At 45.2% G+C, this 23,605-nt stretch overlaps 1 protein-coding gene across 8 annotated transcripts in view; it reads left to right on the plus strand.

Moving 5' to 3' along the window:
* Positions 1-23,605, plus strand: part of PACS2 (phosphofurin acidic cluster sorting protein 2) — a 1,277,570-nt gene that overhangs the window by 327,424 nt on the left and 926,541 nt on the right. For all 8 annotated transcript variants that reach the window (XR_014224766.1, XM_082242585.1, XM_082242586.1 and 5 more), the window contains exon 6: positions 10,855-10,928. Coding sequence is in view for 7 of the 8 variants with exons in the window: in XM_082242585.1 (XP_082098711.1) it covers positions 10,855-10,928 (74 nt within the window). In the remaining variant the exon portion in view is untranslated. The remainder of the gene's footprint in view (positions 1-10,854; positions 10,929-23,605) is intronic.

Raw genomic sequence — 23,605 nt, forward strand, 5'->3', positions numbered from 1 at the left:
GATTTTTAATCAACTTATCCAAGCGACCCCTTCGGTCTTTACCTACTCTTTGAAACACTATTCTTTTATCTGAATTTTTATATAGTGTGATCTTATTTGAACCTTCTCGTCCAACATCCTTCTCACCAATAAATATCAAATAATTCCTCTCTTTTATCAATATAAAATCCCTTTGTTTTAAACATAAATTTTAATAAGTTTTTTATATTTTTTACATTTATTGCATATAATTTTATCTATTTTACCTGGTAAACTCCCTCCCCGCGATAAACAAAAAAGATGTGTAATAAAAGGTAATATATCCATACACACTAGGGGGTGCTCTCACAAAATAAAGGAGCATAGGACACGTGTCCACTCCCGGGGAGATTGAAACACAAGAGTTGCAAAATAAAAACTTTTATTCCTTTACCTTTTTTATTTTTGGAATTACATTAAAGTTTAAAGTTTTTTACATATATTTTTTCTTTTTTTCTTTTTTTCTTTTTTAATTAGTACGTTTTGCTTCACAAGAATCAGACTAGTTCCGTGTAGGTATCCGGTGAAAGCTGCTTTGCGCATGATGTGAAACATAGCAGCCGTATGAAAAATTGCTTAATATGTCTGAACGCCGTGCGTAATCATCTTGTGGAGTGGGTGAGCAAGATGGCGCACGTCCGGCAGTTCATTGAGGAGCACCAAGATGGCCGCGGGTAGCCGTTTGGTTGCTATGACATCGGCTGACTATAAAGATTCCGGGAGTGCGTGATGGTGACGCCGCTCCAGCAGACGTCCTCTGACGAAACGCGTAGGGCGGGTCCATTGCGTCATTACGTCACTTCCGGTCTCGGACTTGGGAGCCGTGGAACGCGGAAGCTTCCCGGCGTCTCTCTACACTGATCCGAGGCAGCTTCACCGTGAGTTTTTACTGCTTTCTGCATCGGTTTAACCTTGCATACTACTTGATGGGGCTCCCCTTTCTTTTCTTTCCGTGAGATTACCAGCCGGTGCCTTGCGGGACAAGGAGAGGACCCCACTAGCCACCCCTCTTGGGACCACTTCATGTGAACAGGTCGTATATACCTCACTTAGTGGTCACCTGGGGTACTACAACACCTACACTTCTAAGGAATACAGCACTTCAGTATTCACTTTGGTCACCTTTATCCATCACTTCACCACCAGGGATTTATGTATTATATATTGTTTGATTTACACTGTATCACTATTTGAATAAACCCACTATAAGAATTGCTCACTTGTTGGCACTATTATTATTACTTTACAGATAAAATTCACCACACACGAACAGACCATATCGGTTGTGGTTATTGATAAGGATATGTGTGGTTTTCTACTTTTTTGAAATATTATTATTTTTCACGTTATTTATTATTTGCCGGTGTCACTTCCCTTTAATAAGGCATTTGCACATTATTGCACTATATTATCAATCACTTTTCAGGTAGCGCCGTTTTCAACCCTTGTTGCACATTTCACTTTCTCCAAGCGGAGATCCTGAACAGATGGGACAGACTCCCGCAGTCCTTGGATCTGAGAGTGTCTCTGTGTCACTAAACCGGAGTGGATCTTCTGTGGTGGCTTCAGTCCCCAGCGGTGGCGGACGGAAAATCTTTCTGGCCGTTGCTGTGGACGGTGATTACCATGGATGCCCAGGGCACTTGGTCGGTGGAGGAATCCTCCCTCCCCATAAACATCTTGGAATTTAGAGCAATCAGGCTGTGCCTGCTCCATTGGTCAGATTGTCTCCTGGGCCGTCCTGTTCGGGTGCAGATGGACAATGCCACTGCGGTGGCTTACATCAATCACCAAGGGGACACCAGGAGTGCCCGGGCGGCCCAGGAAGTGACCAGAATTCTGTCTTGGGCCGAGACTCGTGTCCTGGCAATATCGGCAGTTAACATTCCGGGTGTGGAGAATTGGCAGGCCGATTATCTGAGCCGCCAGACCCTGGACCAGGGGGAATGGTCCCTGCACCCGGAGGTATTTCAAACGCTGTGTGCGAGATGGGGATCCCGGATGTGGATCTGTTCGCGTTTCAGCTAAACAACAAAGTGGAAAGGTTTGTGGCAAGAACGCGCGATCCTCGGGCAGACGCCTCGGATGCGCTGGTGGTGCCTTGGCATCAGTATCATCTGATATATGCCTTTCCTCCGATTCAGTTGTTGTCCAGGTTCCTTCGCAGGTTGGCCTCGGAACCAACATTGGTGATTCTGGTGGCGCCGGACTGGCCACGCCGGTCCTGGTACACGGACATCGTTCACCTGGCAGTTGAGCCTCCATGGCGCCTGCCGATGCGAGAAGATCTACTGTCTCAGGGACCGATCTTCCATCCTGCTTTACAGTCGCTGGCTTTAACGGCATGGCTGTTAAAAGCCAGGTCCTGAGGGACAGGGGTCTCTCCTCAGAGGTCATCCCTACCTTAATTAAGGCTAGAAAAGCGTCATCTGGTAAGATTTATTACTGTACATGGAAAGCTTATTTTGCCTGGTGTGAGTCCAGGGGCTTCTCTCCTCATTCATACTCGGTGGCGAGAGTGCTGGCTTTCCTTCAATCTGGTGTGGACCAGCACCTTGCGCTGGCCACAATTAAGGGCCAGGTGTCTGCACTGGCTGTCCTTTTCCAGCGACCAGTGGCGTCTAATTGTTTGATTCGCACCTTTATTCAGGGTGTGTGTCACTTGGCTCCTCCTCGAAGGGAGCCCTTACCTCCATGGGACTTAAACTTGGTTCTGTCCGTGTTAAAACGTTCCCCGTTTGAAAACATCAGGGAAATCTCGTTACCTCTGCTGTCAAAGAAGGTTGCCTTTCTTGTGGCGATCACTTCTGCTCGCAGTGTGTCAGAGTTAGCGGCTTTGTCTTGCCGTTCCCCTTACCTGGTGGTTCATAGGGATAAAGTGGTCTTGCGACCTAATCCGTCCTTTCTTCCAAAGGTGGTTTCTGATTTTCACCTTAATGAGGACATTGTTTTGCCTTCGCTCTGTGCGAAGCCTAAGCATCCTAAGGAGGTTGCTTTGCATTCCTTGGATGTTGTCAGGGCGATCAGGGTCTACCTGTCGTCGACTGAATCCTTTCGTAGATCGGATTCTCTCTTTGTCCTTCCTGAGGGACCTCGGAATGGTATGGCTGCGTCTGCAGCGACCATTTCGAGATGGATCAGACAGACCATTGAATAGGCCTATCCGTTGAAGGAACGGGTACCGCCCTTCCCTGTCAAGGCGCACTCTACCAGAACGGTGAGTACGTCCTGGGCTCTCCGGCATCAAGCCTCGGTGGCCCAGGTGTGTAAGGCTGCGACTTGGTCGTCAGTGCACACCTTTTCAAAATTTTACAAAATTGATGTTCTGGCATCGGCGGATGCCTCCTTTGGCCGCAAAGTTCTCTGTGCGGCAGTGCCGTAAGGGAACCCTGGTTTTGTTTCGGGTCCCTGGCTGTTGGGGTTGTTCACCCCTTTGGTTATTTGCTTTCCTGGGTTGTTGCTCCTGTTGAGCCTTTTTTGTTACCCAGAGGGTTACCTTTCTGTTCATGTAAGGTTCCTTTCTCTGATGTGGGTACTGCGTTGCCTTTTCTGGCGGTTGCGTTTTCCCACCCCTCATGTCTACACTGCTTTGGGACATCCCCATTGGTGAAGACTGTATGAGTCGGCAGCGACTGTCGGAGGACGTAAGCGAAAACTGAATTTTTGTATAATCTTACCGTAAAATTCCTTTCTGAGTCCTCCGACAGTCGCCGCCCCGCCCCTCTATTGGGGTTCTTATACACTTAACTGCTTGCTACCAAACTGATTTGGGAGGGCTGATAGCAGGGTGTATTGGACCAGTGGGACAGCCCCCATAGGTGTGTCTATGTAAATGCTTTGTTTATTTAACAAGTCTTATGCCTAGTTACTCCTGTGGAGATGAAGTCAATACCCCATTAGTGAAGACTGTATGAGTGGGCGGCGACTGTCGGAGGACTCAGAAAAAGGAATTTTACGGTAAGATTTTACAAAAATTACGTTATAAATTATGCAGCCCAACTGAACACAGGGGCAGTATTAGCTTAATTCAAAGAATTAGAATAATCTTTTTTTTTTTTTTTTTTATTTAAGCTTCATTTTACTAATCCCCCAAATACCAAAAGTGATGTAAAACATATATACAGGGAGTGCAGAATTATTAGGCAAATGAGTATTTTTGAGGATTAATTTTATTATTGAACAACAACCATGTTCTCAATGAACCCAAAAAACTCATTAATATCAAAGCTGACTATTTTTGGAAGTAGTTTTTAGTTTGTTTTTAGTTTTAGCTATTTTAGGGGGATATCTGTGTGTGCAGGTGACTATTACTGTGCATAATTATTAGGCAACTTAAAAAAAAATCAAATATACAGTATACCCATTTCAATTATTTATTTTTACCAGTGAAACCAATATAACATCTCAACATTCACAAATATACATTTCTGACATTCAAGAACAAAACAAAAACAAATCAGTGACCAATATAGCCACCTTTCTTTGCAAGGACACTCAAAAGCCTGCCATCCATGGATTCTGTCAGTGTTTTGATCTGTTCACCATCAACATTGCGTGCAGCAGCAACCACAGCCTCCCAGACACTGTTCAGAGAGGTGTACTGTTTTCCCTCCTTGTAAATCTCACATTTGATGATGGACCACAGGTTCTCAATGGGGTTCAGATCAGGTGAACAAGGAGGCCATGTCATTAGCTTTTCTTCTTTTATACCCTTTCTTGCCAGCCACGCTGTGGAGTACTTGGACGCGTGTGATGGAGCATTGTCCTGCATGAAAATCATGTTTTTCTTGAAGGATGCAGACTTCTTCCTGTACCACTGCTTGAAGAAGGTGTCTTCCAGAAACTGGCAGTAGGACTGGGAGTTGAGCTGGACTCCATCCTCAACCCGAAAAGCCCCCACAAGCTCATCTTTGATGATACCAGCCCAAACCAGTACTCCACCTCCACCTTGCTGGCGTCTGAGTCGGACTGGAGCTCTCTGCCCTTTACCAATCCAGCCACGGGCCCATCCATCTGGCCCATCAAGACTCACTCTCATTTCATAAGTCCATAAAACCTTTGAAAAATCAGTCTTGAGATATTTCTTGGCCCAGTCTTGACGTTTCAGCTTGTGTGTCTTGTTCAGTGGTGGTCGTCTTTCAGCCTTTCTTACCTTGGCCATGTCTCTGAGTATTGCACACCTTGTGCTTTTGGGCACTCCAGTGATGTTGCAGCTCTGAAATATGGCCAAACTGGTGGCAAGTGGCATCTTGGCAGCTGCACGCTTAACTTTTCTCAGTTCATGGGCTGTTTTTTTGCGCCTTGGTTTTTCCACACGCTTCTTGCGACCCTGTTGACTATTTTGAATGAAATGCTTGATTGTTCGATGATCACGCTTCAGAAGCTTTGCAATTTTAAGAGTGCTGCATCCCTTTGCAAGATATCTCCCTATTTTTGACTTTTCTGAGCCTGTCAAGTCCTTCTTTTGACCCATTTTGCCCAAGGAAAGGAAGTTGTCTAATAATTATGCACACCTGATATAGGGTGTTGATGTCATTAGACCACACCCCTTCTCATTACAGAGATGCACATCCCCTAATATGCTTAATTGGTAGTAGGCTTTCGAGCCTATACAGCTTGGAGTAAGACAACATGCATAAAGAGGATAATGTGGTCAAAATACTCATTTGCCTAATAATTCTGCACTCCCTGTATTTACATACATACATAAAAGTGCGCTTCTAGTTATTCTGCAAGAGATAAAATACTGAAAATGTATCAATATACAATCAAACAGTGAATTGAAGTCTATAACGTCAATTGGGGGTCTGTGTCGGAAAACCTCAGACCAAACAGGAATAAACATAATCACCATTCACAATCAACTTCCACGACATTAAGATGCTAATACCAGGAGCCTAGCTAATAAAATGGATGAGTTGGAAATGTTAGTACATGAGGAAGACCTAGACCTTGTGGGAATAACGGAAACTTGGTTCGACCCCTCACATGACTGGCTGGCCAATATCCAAGGGTATTCGGTGTACCGGAAGGACAGAGTAGGAAAAAGAGGGGGAGGGGTATGTCTCTATGTCAAGAACAATGTAAGGGTGATAGAGAGGAGTGATATTATGGAAGGGATGAGTATGGAGTTAGAATCCGTGTGGGTAGAACTCCATAGGGAAGAAGAAAAGGGAAAAGTTATTGTGGGGGTTTGCTATAGGCCACCCACCCAAAGGGAGGAGGTAGAGCTGGAATTTATATCACTGTTGGGTAAAATGGCAAAACTGGGGATCAGTCATCATATTGGGGGGACTTCAATTATCCCGACATTGACTGGGAAGAGGGGACTAAACACTCACAGAAGGCCCGTCTATTCATGGAAACGTTACAGGACAACTACATGTCTTAGTTGGTGGATTATCTTACTAGAGAAAATGCAGTCCTGGATCTAATGATCACTAATGACCCAGACCTAATCTCGGAGGTAGGAGTCCAGGACAACCTGGGCTCTAGCGATCACAGGATGATCGCATTTAGCGTAAATAACAATATAACAAGGCAAGTGGGGAACATAAGAACCCTAAACTTCAGAAGGGCAAACTTTCCAAAGTTGTACTCATTGATGGAAAGGGTAATCTGGGACCAAACCCTGGGATCACTGACCACGGAGGAAAAATGGGAATGCTTTAGGAACGTATTAAACAAATGCATCTTGCAGTGCATTCCTATGGGAAATAAATTTAGAAGAGACAAAGACAAACCTGGCTGGCAAAACCGTAACGTTAAAAAACTTATTAGGGGAAAAAAATGGCCTTCAAGAAATATAAATCAGAGGGCACAGTATCGGCTTTCAAGCAATACAAGGAGGCAAATAAAAAAAGTAAATACGAAATCAAAATGGCTAAAATCAACTTTGAGAGACAAATAGCGGAGGATAGTAAAAATAACCCAAAGAAATTCTTTAAATCGATCAACAGCAAAAAAGCTAGAGCAGAGCATTTTGCGCACATAATTAACGATGTTGGGAGGATGGTTACAGAGGACACTGAAAAAGCAACTGTGCTGAACGCTTTTTTCTCGTCAGTCTTTACACAGGAAAAGAGGTGTACACTGACCACGACTGTATGGTTAGTAGTAATACACAGGTCTTGCCGCTATGGCTAACAGAGGGTGAAATCAGGGAAAGGCTGGATAAACTTAACGCAAACAAATCACCAGGCCCGGATGGCGTACATCCGAGAGTACTCAAAGTACTCAGTAAGATTATATCTAGACCACTGTTCCTGATCTTTGCTGACAGTATTATGACAGGAAATGTACCAGGGGATTGGAGGAAAGCTAACGTGATACCGATATTCAAAAAGGGGCAGAGGCATATCCCAGGAAATTATAGGCCTGTCAGTCTGACATCGATAGTATGTAAACTTCTGGAGGGGATGATAAGGGACTATATTGTAGAGTTTGAAAGAAAGATAGGGAAATGGCGCTGCCTAGTTAGGAAGATGTGGTAGGAGATTACTGAGGTGCAGATATGCTGAGGAAAAAATGATGCACTGAGTAAAATGTAATGCACTGTAAAAAGGAAAAGGAGGTATATCTCCCTGATGACAAACGAGCAATATAAAGTGTAAAGTGCAAAATGAATTGAGTACGCTGTGGTACAGTGTGGAAAAAAACACTAAAATAGATGTAGTGTAAACAAAATTCAGTGTGGCCTGTGGTGTTACCGGAATAAAGTGTGCGTAGATAGAGTAATGTAAACTTATACTCTGAACCAGTGTGGAAATTCGGTGAAAAAATAAATAAATATATACAGTGTAATAGATGAGCTCCTGTAGCTAAAAATAGTAGAAATACCTTTAAAACATGCTATCCAAAACAAATGTGATCACACAATATCTGAATAAATGTAAAATAGGTGAGGTATACCTTAATATAAAGTGCTAATATAAAGAAGTGGCCTATACCCAAATATTGGTGACACATAAATTAAATAAATATTGGTGGCTAAAATCAAAAATATTGGTGGCGAATAAATTTATAAATATCGTGACAAATAAATGATTAAATGGTGAAAAAATGTCCAAGGTGAGACCAGTGCCCGTGCGGGTATATAAAACACAAAGTATGAAATATTAAAAAAGTCAGTTGTTAGCAGCAGGTGACAATCTTCAAACGTGAACGTGCAATGGGTGATCCCGTGGTGGGCAGTGAGGTACTTGGTGACCCCTCTAGTGAATAATGCACTCACCAGAAATACCCACCCCACACAGGGGTATAGAGCGGGTATAAATGGAAATCCACTGTATGGCTCCTGGTGTCCTCCACCTCTACCAAATGTGAGTACCTCTCCTATTTGTGTTAATAAACACCCTGTATAAACGATATCACACTATGTGCCTCTTATTGCTTTAATATCCCGGTCCCATTAATACGAGTGATATCCTGGTGGAACCTGGCTTATCCATGGCCTACAGTTGAGTTTCCCACACAGACCCCAGGCACTCCCCACTTAGGAATCCTCCTCTGCAGACGCCCAATTCCAGGACCCGCGGAGGACATAATATTTATTTAATTTATGTGTCACCAATATTTGGGTATAGGCCACTTCTTTATATTAGCACTTTATATTAAGGTATACCTCACCTATTTTACATTTATTCAGATATTGTGTGATCACATTTGTTTTGGATAGCATGTTTTAAGGTATTTATTTTATTTTTAGCTACAGGAGCTCATCTATTACACTGTATATATTTATTTTTTCACCGAATTTCCACACTGGTTCAGAGTATAAGTTTACATTACTCTATCTACGCACACTTTATTCCGGTAACACCACAGGCCACACTGAATTTTGTTTACACTACATCCATTTTAGTTTTTTTTCCACACTGTACCACAGCGTACTCAATTCATTTTGCACTTTACACTTTATATTGCTTGTTTGTCATCAGGGAGATATACCTCCTTTTCCTTTTTACAGTGCATTACATTTTACTCAGTGCATCATTTTTTCCTCAGCATATCTGCACCTCAGTAACCTCCTACCACATCTTCCTAACTAGGCAGCACCATTTCTCTATCTTTCTTTCATTCTATTTATAGCCTTTGGCTATAGTTTAGGGAGGCTGCAGTCTAGTTTCATTCATTTTATCTATTTATCTACTTTTATTCGAATAGTCCACAAGTGCGGAGTTTATATAATTATATTGTAGAGTTTCCTAAAGACAACAACATCATCAGCAGTAATCAGCGCGGGTTTACAAATGGGCGTTCTTGTCAAACTAATCTCTTAACATTCTACGAGGAGGTGAGCTGTGAGCTAGATAGGGGCAGACCAGTGGATGTGGTGTACCTGGATTTCGTTAAGGCGTTTGTTATTCGCCTTAACCTCCCTGGCGGTCTGATTATGTCAGAAATTTTTGTGCTAAAAATGGTACATTGTTTTGCATGGCAATATGTTTTATATTTTAGGCCTGTAATTCTTAGGAATAACTTACTTATATCTGTCCAAACAAAAGTCTAGTAGATATCCCGGATATGATAAAGTTTGATAAAGAAACCATAAATTATAATGTAATAATACATTTCCTCAAATATTTTATTGTTTTCGAAGTGGAGATATTTTATTATGAGGGAGAATCTGTACTCTGACATGACCATGCCTAAGAATGGAGTGGCAAGTAATGTATTGGTTGTCCAATACCACTTCTGCAGGGGTTTCCCCACCACTCCCTGAAGAATTATTAGGCCCAAAAATTGTCCAAAAATTTCCAAATGTCATTTTTCGTCAATGGTTCCCACTTTCTGCATCTTGCAAACTTCCGATGCGTAGCCAATTGTTGCTCTTTGTACCGGTTTGTCTCGGTAACTATTTTTTCAATATCCTCGTCGGTCAGAAATAGTTGTAGGTATGCCAAGGGTTTGTCATGGTCAACCTCAACTTTTATACCAGGTGCTCCAGTAAAAGGGAATCTTGGGGGCGCTGCCTGATCCATACCGCAGTCAATAGAGCACCAAGTTCTCACATCGCTGAGCCCAGTCACAGGATCGTCGCTGTTGTCACTTTTAGTACCTGATGACGAATTTTCCCACGAATCGCTATCGCTCAGTTCCTCAAATAATTCTGATTCACCGTCGCTGTTTTCCAGTTTGTCCAAAAGCGTTTTTGAGCTAAAAGAACGCTTTTTGGACGCCATGGACGTTATCGATTTTCCAGGCAAAAAGTACCGCAAAAAGTACAGGCAGGGCACTGGAAAAGCCTCTAGGTGAAATGGCATGATACAAAGTTGTAATCCTGCCAGATTACACTGTATCATGTCTTTTTTTTTTTTTTAAATCTTGCGCCGGTTCCACCACCCTGTGATGCTGCGCTCGCAGGAAAGGGAACCGGAAGAAGGTGCCAGCATCGGCCAAACACACAGCGGGAGGACAGTGGGAGAATGGCTGCAGGAAGGCTGGGGAGGACGGCGGGGGATCGCAGGGGAAGGTGAGTATCATTATGGGGAAATCTTGTGTGGCTCGGGGTTACCACTTTTGGCACTGAATATAACCCCGAGCCACACTCGGGAATACCGCTAGGAAGGTTAAGTACTGCTTGCTTACAAAACTGAATCATGACTCATAACTCATGACCTTTGGAGGTGGGATATTATAATTGGGCTGGTTTAATGGTTTCTTGTTTGGCCAGTGCAGACCTCCTGAAGGCAGCAGCATAACCCGCTTGTTGTATATTGTTTTACAAACCTTTGACCCTCAATTGACTCAAAATTTTTATGTTGATTACCAAAATCTTATTCTACCAACAGTAAAATTAATGTTAAAATGTTGTTTTTTTTTTTTTTGCCTTAGATAACTATTCTGAGGAGGAGTATGAAAGTTTCTCTTCGGAACAAGAAGCCAGTGATGACGCTGTTCAAGGGCAGGTTAGTAAACCTTTGAATCACTGTAATGTGTTTGTCATGAACAATAAAATCCCACGCCATGGTATATATTCCTTATAGCTGCCTGCACTGAGATTACCCTACGAGATATTAATCTAAATGTCAATACCACCAAATGTGTGCGCCGCTATTACACTTATGTAATAAAGTGCTCTGTTAAAATCAATATACAACTCAATAAATAAACTATAAATCACATAATAAGGTGCTGCATGCTTCAAATACATACATATACATTTAATCGGTAAAGTTAATGTAGGTACAAGGAAGGCAAATATCCACAAGCAGCGTAATGCTCCATAAAGGACCACCTAAATATATATGTAAATGCACAAAAGTCCACAGTGTCCGTAAGGAGCTCAAAAAAAGGACCATATAAATCGATATGTACAAAAAAGTCCATAGCATACGTCTGCACAGCCTACCGGTGCCTCTGTCCCGCTTGTCAGCTTCCGGAACTCAACAAAGTATTGGCAATACTGTTGTAAGTGCATATGTGTAGGGGATCAATGTTTCACCCCCCGATGACGTATTAGACTACAAAACTCGTAGGAGGAGCTACACCTGTGTCTGATGTCACACGCCAGGAAGGTCCAGCGGCGCTACTAGCGACTCCGGATGATTGTTTTTATGCTGTGTATTCTTTCTGTATCTGGTGAGTGCAATGATTTTTGGGTTAAATAAAACTCTTTTTATTGAGATATACCGCACCATGAGCCTTTTTCTCGTTTTATGACACACCTACCCTTGCCGAACTGCGCCCTATCTATCTGTATGTGGAGTGGAGTACCTGCACATCTATCTGTACATAAAATGGAATGTTCAGTATATTTATGCTGTGTCCATCTGGGAAACATCCAATCCAAGAGCGCTTTAGATCATTGTGAAAGCAGTGATCCTAATCTTCTGGCAAGAGGCTGTCTACTCCATGTGGTGGAGGTGTAGGCTCGTTCGGATCACCTGTGTCAGTCTGCTTCTTGCACATTAGGAGGTGGAAGCTTCTGTTTCAACTTTTGAATAACCGACATGTATTGCATTCAATACTGCTTATGAAGAAAAGAGCCTAATTAAGAGAAAAGAGAGGGGGAAAGAAATGGGGGAAGGGGAAAAAGATGAAACAGACAAGAGAGAAGAAAAAGTAGAAGAAATTGTCTTAAGTACATCAAATCGATATGCATACCAGTAAAACATCACATAGTCCTCTATTTGTGTAATTCGTACCATTGTGTCCATGGACTCCACATTTCATATTCCCTTTTATATGTGCCGTTGGATGAGGCAAACATGAGTACATATGTATAAGCTGTCTGTATTGTGGAAATGACATCTGCTACCTGAGGTGGGGCAACCGCCTTTCAGTTTCTTGTAATGTTCAATCTTGCGGCCAATAGTACACTAGAAACCACCCCCCTAACATGGTGCTGGAAGTCACCTATACCTAGGTTTAGTATGGCCAGACTAGGAGAAAGTTGTTTCCAAAGCGCAGAAACTCTCTGATCTTAATCCAATGTGGCCAGTTTCTTAGTCCTGCATAATGTGAAAAAAGTACCTATCTGGCCGCAGTTTCTCCAGCAATTAATGGTGGTGTGAGGATATATTTTTTATAACCGGTATGGAGTGAGGTACCAATGAAGCGTGAGTTTGTGCATGAGTTCCCATAAGTTAGCACATTTAGTCGCCTTATAAGTGTGATACATTGCCCTTTCCCATCGTATAGTCATGAAAGATTGGCCTAAGTCCCTCTCCCAAGCCAGGACATGTTCAGACTTAGTAAAGACATTTTTGTCGTGGAGGGTGCCATAAATTAGTGATAACCTGCCTTTTGGGGATTTAGCTTTATATAGGTAGTTCACCAATTGCCGTGGGAGGCTACATGAAAGCGTAGGTTGGATTAGTAGTAGGGATCTAATTTGTAGGTAGGTAAAACATTCTGTATATGGGAGCTGGTACTGAGATTGAAGCACAGGGAAGGGTTTAATACTTCCCTGGTGGAACAAATCTCGTAAATAAACCAGTCCTGAGTTATGCCATACAGTCAGCGAAAGATTCAGGATCACCTCTCAGCAGGGGGCCAGTGGGATTGGTAGATCTCTGCCCGCAGCTGAGGAGTCGGCCTGAGTAAGCGCCCTCCAAGCGTAATCAAAGCCAAGATCGTAGGTGGTAAGGGTTTACCTAAATTATTTTTGAAAGATTGAGCAAGTAGCAGGTAGGGCAGAGTGGTCCCCGGTACCTGGTCGGCTTCCATCTCCGGCCATGTATGGGGGAGGTTGGAGCCATGCCAATGTTGCAGTTGGGCCACTAATGTTGCTATATAATAGTCTTTGATATCTGTATGGCCTATGCCTCTGTATGGCCTATGCCTTCTTAGCTTATGAAATGCACACCTTGCTCTTTTGTTTGGCCATAGGTAGTGGTTAATCACAGCCTGCATCAATTTAAAATAGGCTTCGGGCACTAAGATAGGATCTGTCCTAAATATATATAATATTAAGGGTAGACGGATTGCTGTGTAACCGTGCTCTGCGACTGATTGCTGTGTAACCGAGCTCTGCGACTGATTGCTGTGTAACCATGCTCTGCGACTGATTTCTGTGTAACTGTGCTCTGCGACTGATTGCTGTGTAACTGTGCTCTGCAACTGATTGCTGTGTAACCATGCTCTGAGACTGATTGCTGTGTAACCGTGCACTGCGACTGATTGCTGTGTAACCGTGCTCTGCGACTGATTGCAGTGTTACTGTGCTCTGCGACTGATTGCTGTGTAACTGTGCTCTGCGACTGATCGCTGTGTAAGCGTGCTCTGCGACTGATCGCTGTGTAACCGTGCTCTGCGACTGAACGCTATGTAACCGTGCTCTGGGACTGATCGCTGTGTAACCGGGCTCTGTGGCTGATTGCTGTGTAACCGTGCTCTGTGGCTGATTGCTGTGCAACCATGCTCTGCGGCTGAGTGCTGTGCAACCGTGCTCTGCGACTGATTACTGTGTTAACGTGCTCTGCGACTGATTGCTGTGTAACCGTGCTCTGCGACTGATTGCTGTGTAACCGTGCTCTGCGACTGATTGCTGTGTAACCGTGCTCTGCGACTGATTGCTGTGTAACCGTGCTCTGTGACAGATAGCTGTGTAACTGTGCTTTGCGACTGATTGCTCTGCTCTGTGACTGGACTGATGGCTGTGTAACTGTGCTCTGCGACTGATCACTGTGCAACTGTGCTCTGTAACTAATTGCTGTGTAACTGTGCTCTGCGACTGATTGCTGTGTAACTGTGCTCTGCGACTGATAGCAATCTACGATCGGTGACTGTGACTGACTGACCGTGCTCTGCGACTGATAGCAACCTGTGACTGACTGACAGCGATCTGCGACTGATTGTGCCCTGTGACTGACGGTGCCAGACGGTGCCCTGTGACTGACTGAGTGTACTCTGCGACTGAGTACCTGGGAAGTATATTTCCCACTGGTGAGTATCTTAGCGACTGGTGAGTACCCCAGGTTTAGTACCAGGGGAGATAGAGGTAGTGTAGGTAAGGTATAGCAGGTCGTTAACATTATCCCCATAGAGTAGTGGGTAATAATGTCCCGACAGGATTGCGGATGCCACTCAGTGCACTTCTTGCACCATGTATGCGTTCCTTGATGAACCAATCAAGGGCGAATACTGCTGTGCTGGATGTGAGCGACTTGTTGCTCTGGAAGCCCACATCGTGGATCTAGAAAACACAGTGGCAAGACTGCGTTGCATCATTAACCTGGAAAGGAGCTTGGACATTACCCATCAGACGCTGGCAGGGGCCAGCATAGAGGAGGAAGGAGTAGAGGAGACGCAGGCATCAGTGGTAGGCAGCTTGAAGGGTAGTGGGAAGAGTGTCAGGGAGGCCAGTCCTGAGTTGGTACACCCTAACAAATTTGCCAAATTGCAGGTTGAGGGGGTTATCAGCTCAGGGGTGGCAGTGCTGGAGCAGGCGCCCTCCCCCAGCTGCCAGGGGAGTGGTGGCTCCAGTAGGAAGGGGGGCCGAGTTTCAGGAAAGGTTAGACAGGTTGTGGTAGTTGGGGACTCAATCATCAAGAGGACAGAGAGGGCAATCTGTCGTAAAGATCGCGGTAGCCGGACAGTATGTTGTTTACCCGGCACTCGAGTTCGGCACATCGCGGATCGGGTAGACAGATTATTGGGCGGGGCTGGGGATGGTGCATGTGGGCACTAATGACCAAGTAAAAGGTAGGTGGAGGATCCTAAAGAATGATTTCAGGGACTTGGGTAATAGATTGAGGAATAGGACCTCCAAGGTGGTTTTCTCTGAAATACTGCCTATATCTCGAGCCACACAGGAGAGGCAGAAGGAGCTTAGGGAACTTAACAAGTGGCTGAGGAACTGGTGTAGGAAGGAGGGGTTTGGGTTCCTGGAGAACTGGGCTGAATTCTCAGTCGGCTTCCAGCTCTTTAGTAAGGATGGGCTGCACCTTAATGGGGACGGTACAGCTCTTTTGGGGAGAAAGATGGCCACCAAGTTGAAGGGGCTTTTAAACTAGGAGACTGGGGAGGGGGCTCAGAAATGGAGTCAGTCAGGAGGGAGCAAAGGACAGAAGGCAGTAGTAGAGTCAGCAGCGACAGTAGTTCAATAACGTCAATTGGGGGGTCTGTGCGGGAAAATCTCAGACCAAACAGGAATAAACATAATCACCATTCACGATTAATGTCCACAAAACTAAGAGGGGTATATGCTAATGCCAGGAGCCTAGCTAATAAAATGGATGATTTGGAAATGTTCGTACATGAGGATGTCATAGACCTTGTGGGAATAACGGAGACTTCGTTCGACCCCTCACATGACTGGCTGGCCAATATCCAAGGGTATTCGGTGTACCGGAAGGACAAGGTAGGAAAAAGAGGGGGAGGGGTATGTCTCTATGTCAAGAACAATGTAAAGGTGATAGAGAGGAGTGACATTACGGAAGGGATGAGTATGGAGTTAGAATCCGTACGGGTAGAACTCCACAGGGAAGGAGAAAAGGTAAAAGTAATTGTGGGGGTTTGCTATAGGCCACCTAAACAAGGGGAGGAGGTAGAGCAGGAATTTTTAGCACTTTTGGGTAAAGTGGCAAAGCTAGGATCAGTCATCATATTGGGGGACTTCAATTACCTCGACATTGACTGGGAAGAGGGGACTACACACTCACAGAAGGCCCGGCTATTCACGGAAACCTTACAGGATAATTACATGTCAGAGTTGGTGGACTCTCCTACTAGAGAAAACGCAATCCTGGATCTATTGATCACTAATGACCCAGACCTAATCTCGGAGGTAGGGGTCCAGGACAACCTGGGCTCTAGCGATCACAGGATGATCACATTTAGGGTAAATAACAATATAACAAGGCAAGTGGGGAACATAAGAACCCTAAACTTCAGAAGGGCAAACTTTCCAAAATTGTACTCATTGATGGAAAGGGTAAACTGGGACCAAACCCTAGGAACAATGACCACGGAGGAAAAATGGGATTGCTTTAGGAACATACTAAGCAAATGCATCTTGCAGTGCATTCCTATGGGAAATAAATTTAGAAGAGACAAAGCCAAACCTGGCTGGCTAAGCCGTAACGTTAAAAAACGTAAAAAATGGCCTTCAAGAAATATAAATCAGAGGGCACAGTATCGGCTTTCGAGCAGTACAAGGAGGCAAATAAGAAAAGTAAACAAGAAATCAAAATGGCTAAAATCAACTTTGAGAGACAAATGGCGGAGGATAGTAAAAAAAACCCAAAGAAATTCTTTAAATATATCAACAGCAAAAAAACTAGGGCAGAGCATATTGCACACATCATTAATGATGATGGGAGGATGGTTACAGAGGACACCGAAAAAGCGACCGTGCTGAATGCTTTTTTCTCGTCAGTCTTTACACAGGAAAAGGAGGGGTACACTGACCATGACTTTATGGTTAGTAGTAATACACAGGACTTGCCACTATGGCTAACAGAGGGTGAAATCAGGGAAAGGCTACATAAACCTAACACAAACAAATCACCAGGCCCGGGTGGCGTACATCTGAGAGTACTCAAGGAACTCAGTAAGGTTATATCTAGACCACTGTTCCTGATCTTTGCTGACAGTATTAGGACAGGAGATGTACCAGGGGATTGGAGGAAAGCTAACGTGATTCAGATATTCAAAAATGGGCAGAGGCATATCCCGGGAAATTATAGGCCTGTCAGTTTGACATCGATAGTATGTAAACTTCTGGAGGGGATGATTAGGGACTATATCGTAGAGTTTCCTAAAGACAATAACATCATCAGCAGTAATCAGCACGGGTTTACAAATGGGCGTTCTTGTCAAACCGATCTCTTAACATTCTACGAGGAGGTGAGCTAGATAGAGGCAGACCAGTGGATGTGGTGTACCTGGATTTCGCCAAGGCGTTTGATACAGTTCCCCACAAGCGCTTAATTTATAAAATAAGGTCTGCAGGCATCGACTGCGAGGTTTACTCTTGGATACGGAACTGGCTAAAAGGGCGTGTCCAAAGGGTGGTAATAAACAGCGCATACTCAGACTGGTCTGAGGTGGTAAGCGGGGTCCCCCAAGGCTCAGTCCGGGGACCAACCTTGTTCAATTTATTCATAAACAGCATTGAGGACGGGATCAATAGTTCGATATCAGTTTTTGCAGATGATACAAAATTGGGCAGGGCAATAACTGCACAGCATGAAGCAGATATCCTACAGAATGACCTGGACAAAATAACGGAGTGGGCAACGACATGGCAAATGAGGTTTCATGTGGAGAAGTGTAAGGTCTTGCACTTGAGGACTAAAAACATAAAAGCACTATACACGTTAGGGGGGGAACCCTTGGGGGAATCAAAAATGGAGAAAGATCTGGGAGTCTTGGTTGATGATAGATTAGGCAATAGCATGCAATGTCAAGCGGCAGCTGCCAAAGCCAGCAGAATATTAGCATGCATAAAGAAAGGGATGTATTCCAGAGATAAGACTATAATCCTTCCACTTTATAAAACTCTGGCCCGACCGCATCTGGAGTATTCTGTCCAGTTCTGGTCGCCAGTCCTCAGGAGGGATGTGTTGGAGCTGGAGAGAGTCCAGAGAAGGGCAACTAAACTGATTAGGGGATTGGAGGACCTTAATTATGAAGAGCGTCTGCAATCGCTTGATTTATTCTCCCTGGAGAAGAGACGCCTGAGGGGGGACATGATAGCAAATTATAAATATCTCAATGGGGATCTCGGCATAGAAAAACAGCTATTCAGTCGAAGGGATTGCATGAGGACTCGAGGGCATACAATGCGATTAGAGGAGAAGCGTTTTAACCTCAGGCAACGTGGGGGGGTTCTTTACTATTAGAGCTACAAGATTGTGAAATTCTCTACCACAAGAGGTGGCTCCTCGTCCTCTTTTCTCCCCTTGGACCATGTGGCGTATTACCCGCCTCAGTCCCGGATCAGACATATACCCTCTCTGTGCATCCCTGCAACGGACTAACTCCTCATGCCTAATATTGGACCCAAGAGTCGTTCCAGTAACCTACTGGTTGATTGTTGACAAAATATATATTTTTCTCCTTCTTGAGATGTAAGTATTCGACTTCCGTATTTGTCAATACAATTCTTTGACAGCATCGGTGCAATCGTCATTTCTAGTTTTTGGATTCATTTGTTTTTCATTATAGTTTGTTATAAAGCTCCTGAAGAGTGGATGCGATTTCCATGAAACGCATAGAGCTATGCAGTACTTATATGGATCTGGACACGCATCCGGAATCATGCAACATGTATATGACATGTATAATTGTGCCATTGTATGATATTCTTCAATAGGTTTTAATATATTTATATTTGTGAATTGTTTACATATATGATATGATATATGTTATATTTGCTGTTCTGATCCATATCCATACTTATTGTCATTCAATATTTATTTATATCCAAATTAATTTTATACATGCTGCGTGATTGCCTTTTATCATGTAGCATCAATAAACCCATATCCTTATATACCATCTCCTTCATTTATTACATGCAGCATTGACCTCATTTAAAGTTGTCTGACCGGGCTGTGCGACTCAGTGTTGTGCGTCTGACCGGGCTGTGCGACTCAGTGTTGTGCGTCTGACCGGGCTGTGCGACTCAGTGTTGTGCGTCTGACCGGGCTGTGCAACTCAGTGTTGTGCGTCTGACCGGGCTGTGCGACTTAGTGTTGTGCGTCTGACCGGGCTGTGCGACTTAGTGTTGTGCATCTGACCGGGCTGTGCGACTGAGTGTTGTGCGTCTGACCGGGCTGTGCGACTGAGTGTTGTGCGTCTGACCAGGCTGTGCGACTCAGTGTTGTGCGTCTGACCGGGCTGTGCGACTCAGTGTTGTGCGTCTGACCGGGCTGTGCGACTCAGTGTTGTGCGTCTGACCGGGCTGTGCGACTCAGTGTTGTGCGTCTGACCGGGCTGTGCGACTCAGTGTTGTGCGTCTGACCGGGCTGTGCGACTTAGTGTTGTGCGTCTGACCGGGCTGTGCGACTTAGTGTTGTGCATCTGACCGGGCTGTGCGACTGAGTGTTGTGCGTCTGACCGGGCTGTGCGACTGAGTGTTGTGCGTCTGACCGGGCTGTGCGACTGAGTGTTGTGCGTCTGACCGGGCTGTGCGACTCAGTGTTGTGCGTCTGACCGGGCTGTGCGACTCAGTGTTGTGCGTCTGACCGGGCTGTGCGACTCAGTGTTGTGCGTCTGACCGGGCTGTGCGACTCAGTGTTGTGCGTCTGACCGGGCTGTGCGACTCAGTGTTGTGCGTCTGACCGGGCTGTGCGACTTAGTGTTGTGCGTCTGACCGGGCTGTGCGACTTAGTGTTGTGCGTCTGACCGGGCTGTGCGACTTAGTGTTGTGCATCTGACCGGGCTGTGCGACTGAGTGTTGTGCGTCTGACCGGGCTGTGCGACTGAGTGTTGTGCGTCTGACCGGGCTGTGCGACTGAGTGTTGTGCGTCTGACCGGGCTGTGCGACTTAGTGTTGTGCGTCTGACCGGGCTGTGCGACTCAGTGTTGTGCGTCTGACGGGGCTGTGCGACTGAGTGTTGTGCGTCTGACGGGGCTGTGCGACTGAGTGTTGTGCGTCTGACCGGGCTGTGCGGCTGTGAGTGTTGTGCGACTGACCGGGCTGTGCGGCTGTGAGTGTTGTGCGACTGACCGGGCTGTGCGGCTGTGAGTGTTGTACGACTGACCGGGCTGTGAGATTGTGAGTGTTGTGCAACTGAGTGTCAAGTGAGTGAAGCGGAATACCAGAGGGTGAGAAGGTAGCGTTAGGAAGCCAGGAAATGGATACATAGGATAGACTTAAATCGCTGAATCCCCATTAGATTAGATAGTAGGTACAATGCCCGGCGGGTGTGGAGATGCGACTCGGTGTACATCTTGTGGTATGTATGCGTTCCTCAGACATGTGATCGAGGGCGAATACAAATGCGCAAAATGTAAGCACGTTGCTTCCCTGGAAGCTCAGGTCCTGAGTCTAGGGAAGCAGCTGGCAACACTGAGACAAATGTCCATACCGGAGGAGAGCCGGGACCGTACCAGTCAGGTGCAGACAGGGGTCTGCACAGAGGTGGGCGGAGTATCGGAGGTGCAGGCATCAGAGCAGAGTAGAGGGGTGACAGTTAGGAGGGGTAGAAGGGGACAAGGCAAGGAGGCTGATCCTGGGCTGGAGCACCCCAATAGATACGCCCCGTTGTGTGATGTTGGGGAAACCAGTCAGGGACTAGCATTGCTGGAGCAGAGGGACGCCCCTAGCTGCCAGGGGAAGAACTCCTCCAGTGAGGCCGGGAGAAAGGGAAAGGAAAGACAGGTGCTGGTGGTAGGGGACTCAATTATTAGAAGGACAGACAGTGTAATCTGTGACAAAGACCGTGTGTGCCGAACAGTCTGTTGTTTGCCGGGCGCTCGGGTTCGGCACATCGCGGATCGCGTGGACAGATTACTGGGTGGGGCTGGGGAAGACCCAGCTGTCATGGTACACGTGGGTACCAATGACATAGGCAGAGGAAGATGGAGAGTCCTAAACGATTTCAGGGACTTAGGCGCTAAGTTGAGGACTAGGACCTCCAAGGTAGTATTTTCCGAAATACTACCTGTACCTCGAGCCACACCAGAGAGGCAGCGGGAGATTAGGGAAGTTAACGAGTGGCTGAGGAGCTGGTGTAGTAAGGAGGGTTTCGGGTTCCTGGAGAACTGGGCCCACTTCTCAGTCGGTCACCGGCTCTTTGGTAGGGACGGATTGCACCTAAATGGGGTGGGTGCAGCCGTACTGGGTGAGAGGATGGCCAAAAAGTTAGAGGGGCTTTTAAACTAGGGAATGGGGGGGAGGGTACAGATGTAGAATTAGCCAGTGGAAAGCAAGTTTCAGAGGGCAGAAATAGGGGCATTAGCGGTAGGATGTTCGGAGCTCCTAAACCCAGGGTGGGTACGGGGAAAAATCAAGAGAGCAGCCTAAAAACATCAAATGAGGATAAATGTAACCGATCAAAATTACGAGGTTTGTATACCAATGCCAGAAGCCTGGCCAACAAGATGGGAGAACTGGAGCTGCTGATGTTTGAGGGGGACTTAGATTTTGTGGGGATAACTGAGACTTGGTTTGACAGCTCTCATGACTGGATGGCGACCATTCAGGGGTATTCCCTTTTATCGCAGGGATAGAGAGGGTAAAAAAGGGGGAGGGGTATGTCTGTATATTGAGAACAGTATACAGGTAAATATGAGGGATGATATTAATAATGGAGCTAAGGACGAGGCAGAATCCCTATGGGTAGAGCTTCAAAGGGAAGGCACGGTGGGGAAGGTAATATTGGGCGTATGCTATAGGCCCCCCAACCAGAGGGAGGAGGGTGAGGCAGACCTCATGTTACAGATAGGATTGGCAGCAAGGATGGGAAATGTCATTATAATGGGGGACTTTAATTATCCGGATATAGACTGGGCAGAAGGAACCGCGCACTCAGCCAAGGCTCGGCAGTTCCTAAATGTTTTGCAGGACAATTTCATGGGTCAGATGGTGAAGGCACCGACAAGAAACAATGCGGTACTTGACCTACTGATTACCAACAATACAGACCTGCTCACGGATATAGAAATACGGGATAACTTAGGAAACAGTGACCATAGGTCAATTGGTTTCAGTATTAATTACAGTAATAGGAAACACAAGGGTAATATAAGGACACTGAATTTCAAAAGAGCCAATTTCCCTAAACTGCGCTCGCTGCTAGAAAATATCAAATGGGATAGAACCCTGGGAACAATGAACACGGAGGAAAAATGGGAGTGCTTCAAGAGCATACTTAACAAGGGGGTGGGCCAGTGCATTCCACAGGGAAATAAATTTAAAAGAGCAAAACTAAACCCTGGGTGGCTAAACTCCAACATAAAAATCTATATTAGAGCTAAAGAAAAGGCCTTCAAAAAATACAAGACTGAGGGGTCATTGGCAGCATTTAAGCATTATAAAGAGTGTAATAAGAAATGTAAAGACGAAATCAGGGCGGCTAAAATAGAACACGAGAGACATATAGCGGAGGAGAGTAAAAAGAACCCCAAGAAGTTCTTTAAGTATATAAACAGTAAGAAAGTGAGGTCAGAACACATTGGCCCCATAAAAGATGATAAAGGAAAAATGGCCACTGAGGACAGAGAAAAGGCGGAAGTGTTAAATAATTTATTTTCTTCAGTCTTCACAAAGGAATCGGGGGGCTACACGAACCTTGCTTGTAAGGCCGAACTAAATAATACACCTCAGGAAGTGCCGCCATGGCTAACAAAGGATAGACTTAGAGCTAAACTAGAGAAACTTAACATAAATAAATCCCCGGGACCGGATGGCTTGCACCCGAGGGTTCCTAATGAGCTCAGCCAGGCGATTGCCAGACCATTATTCTTGATCTTTAAGGATAGTTTACAGACGGGTATGGTGCCAGCTGATTGGAAAAAAGCCAACGTGCTACCAATATTTAAAAAGGGGCCGAGATATATCCCGGGTAACTATAGGCCGGTCAGCCTAACATCAGTAGTCTGCAAAATTTTGGAGGGGATGTTAAGGGACCACATACAAGACTTTAGTAATGAAAACGGTATTATAAGTAGTAATCAGCATGGATTCATGAAAAATCGTTCGTGCCAAACCAATCTATTAACCTTCTACGATGAAGTGAGCTGCCACCTAGATAAAGGTAAGCCTGTGGATGTGGTGTATCTGGACTTTGCAAAGGCCTTTGACACCGTTCCCCACAAACGCTTACTGTACAAACTAAGGAAGGTAGGTATGGACCGTAAGGTGAGTACCTGGATAGAGAACTGGCTCCAGGGGAGAGTACAGAGGGTGGTGATTAATGGGGAGTACTCGGATTGGGTGGGTGTGGAAAGTGGGGTCCCCCAGGGTTCTGTCCTGGGACCAATCCTGTTTAATTTATTCATAAATGATCTGGAGGAGGGGATATCGAGTACAATCTCAGTATTTGCTGATGATACTAAATTAGGCATGCCAATATCTTCTATGCAGGATGTGGAAACCTTGCAAGCGGACCTGAACAAAATAACGGGGTGGGCAACTACATGGCAGATGAGATTTAATGTTGAAAAATGTAAAGTAATGCACTTGGGG

Source organism: Pelophylax lessonae (genome assembly GCF_965119305.1).
Source record: "Pelophylax lessonae genome assembly, chromosome: 13".
Taxonomy (NCBI): domain Eukaryota; kingdom Metazoa; phylum Chordata; class Amphibia; order Anura; family Ranidae; genus Pelophylax; species Pelophylax lessonae.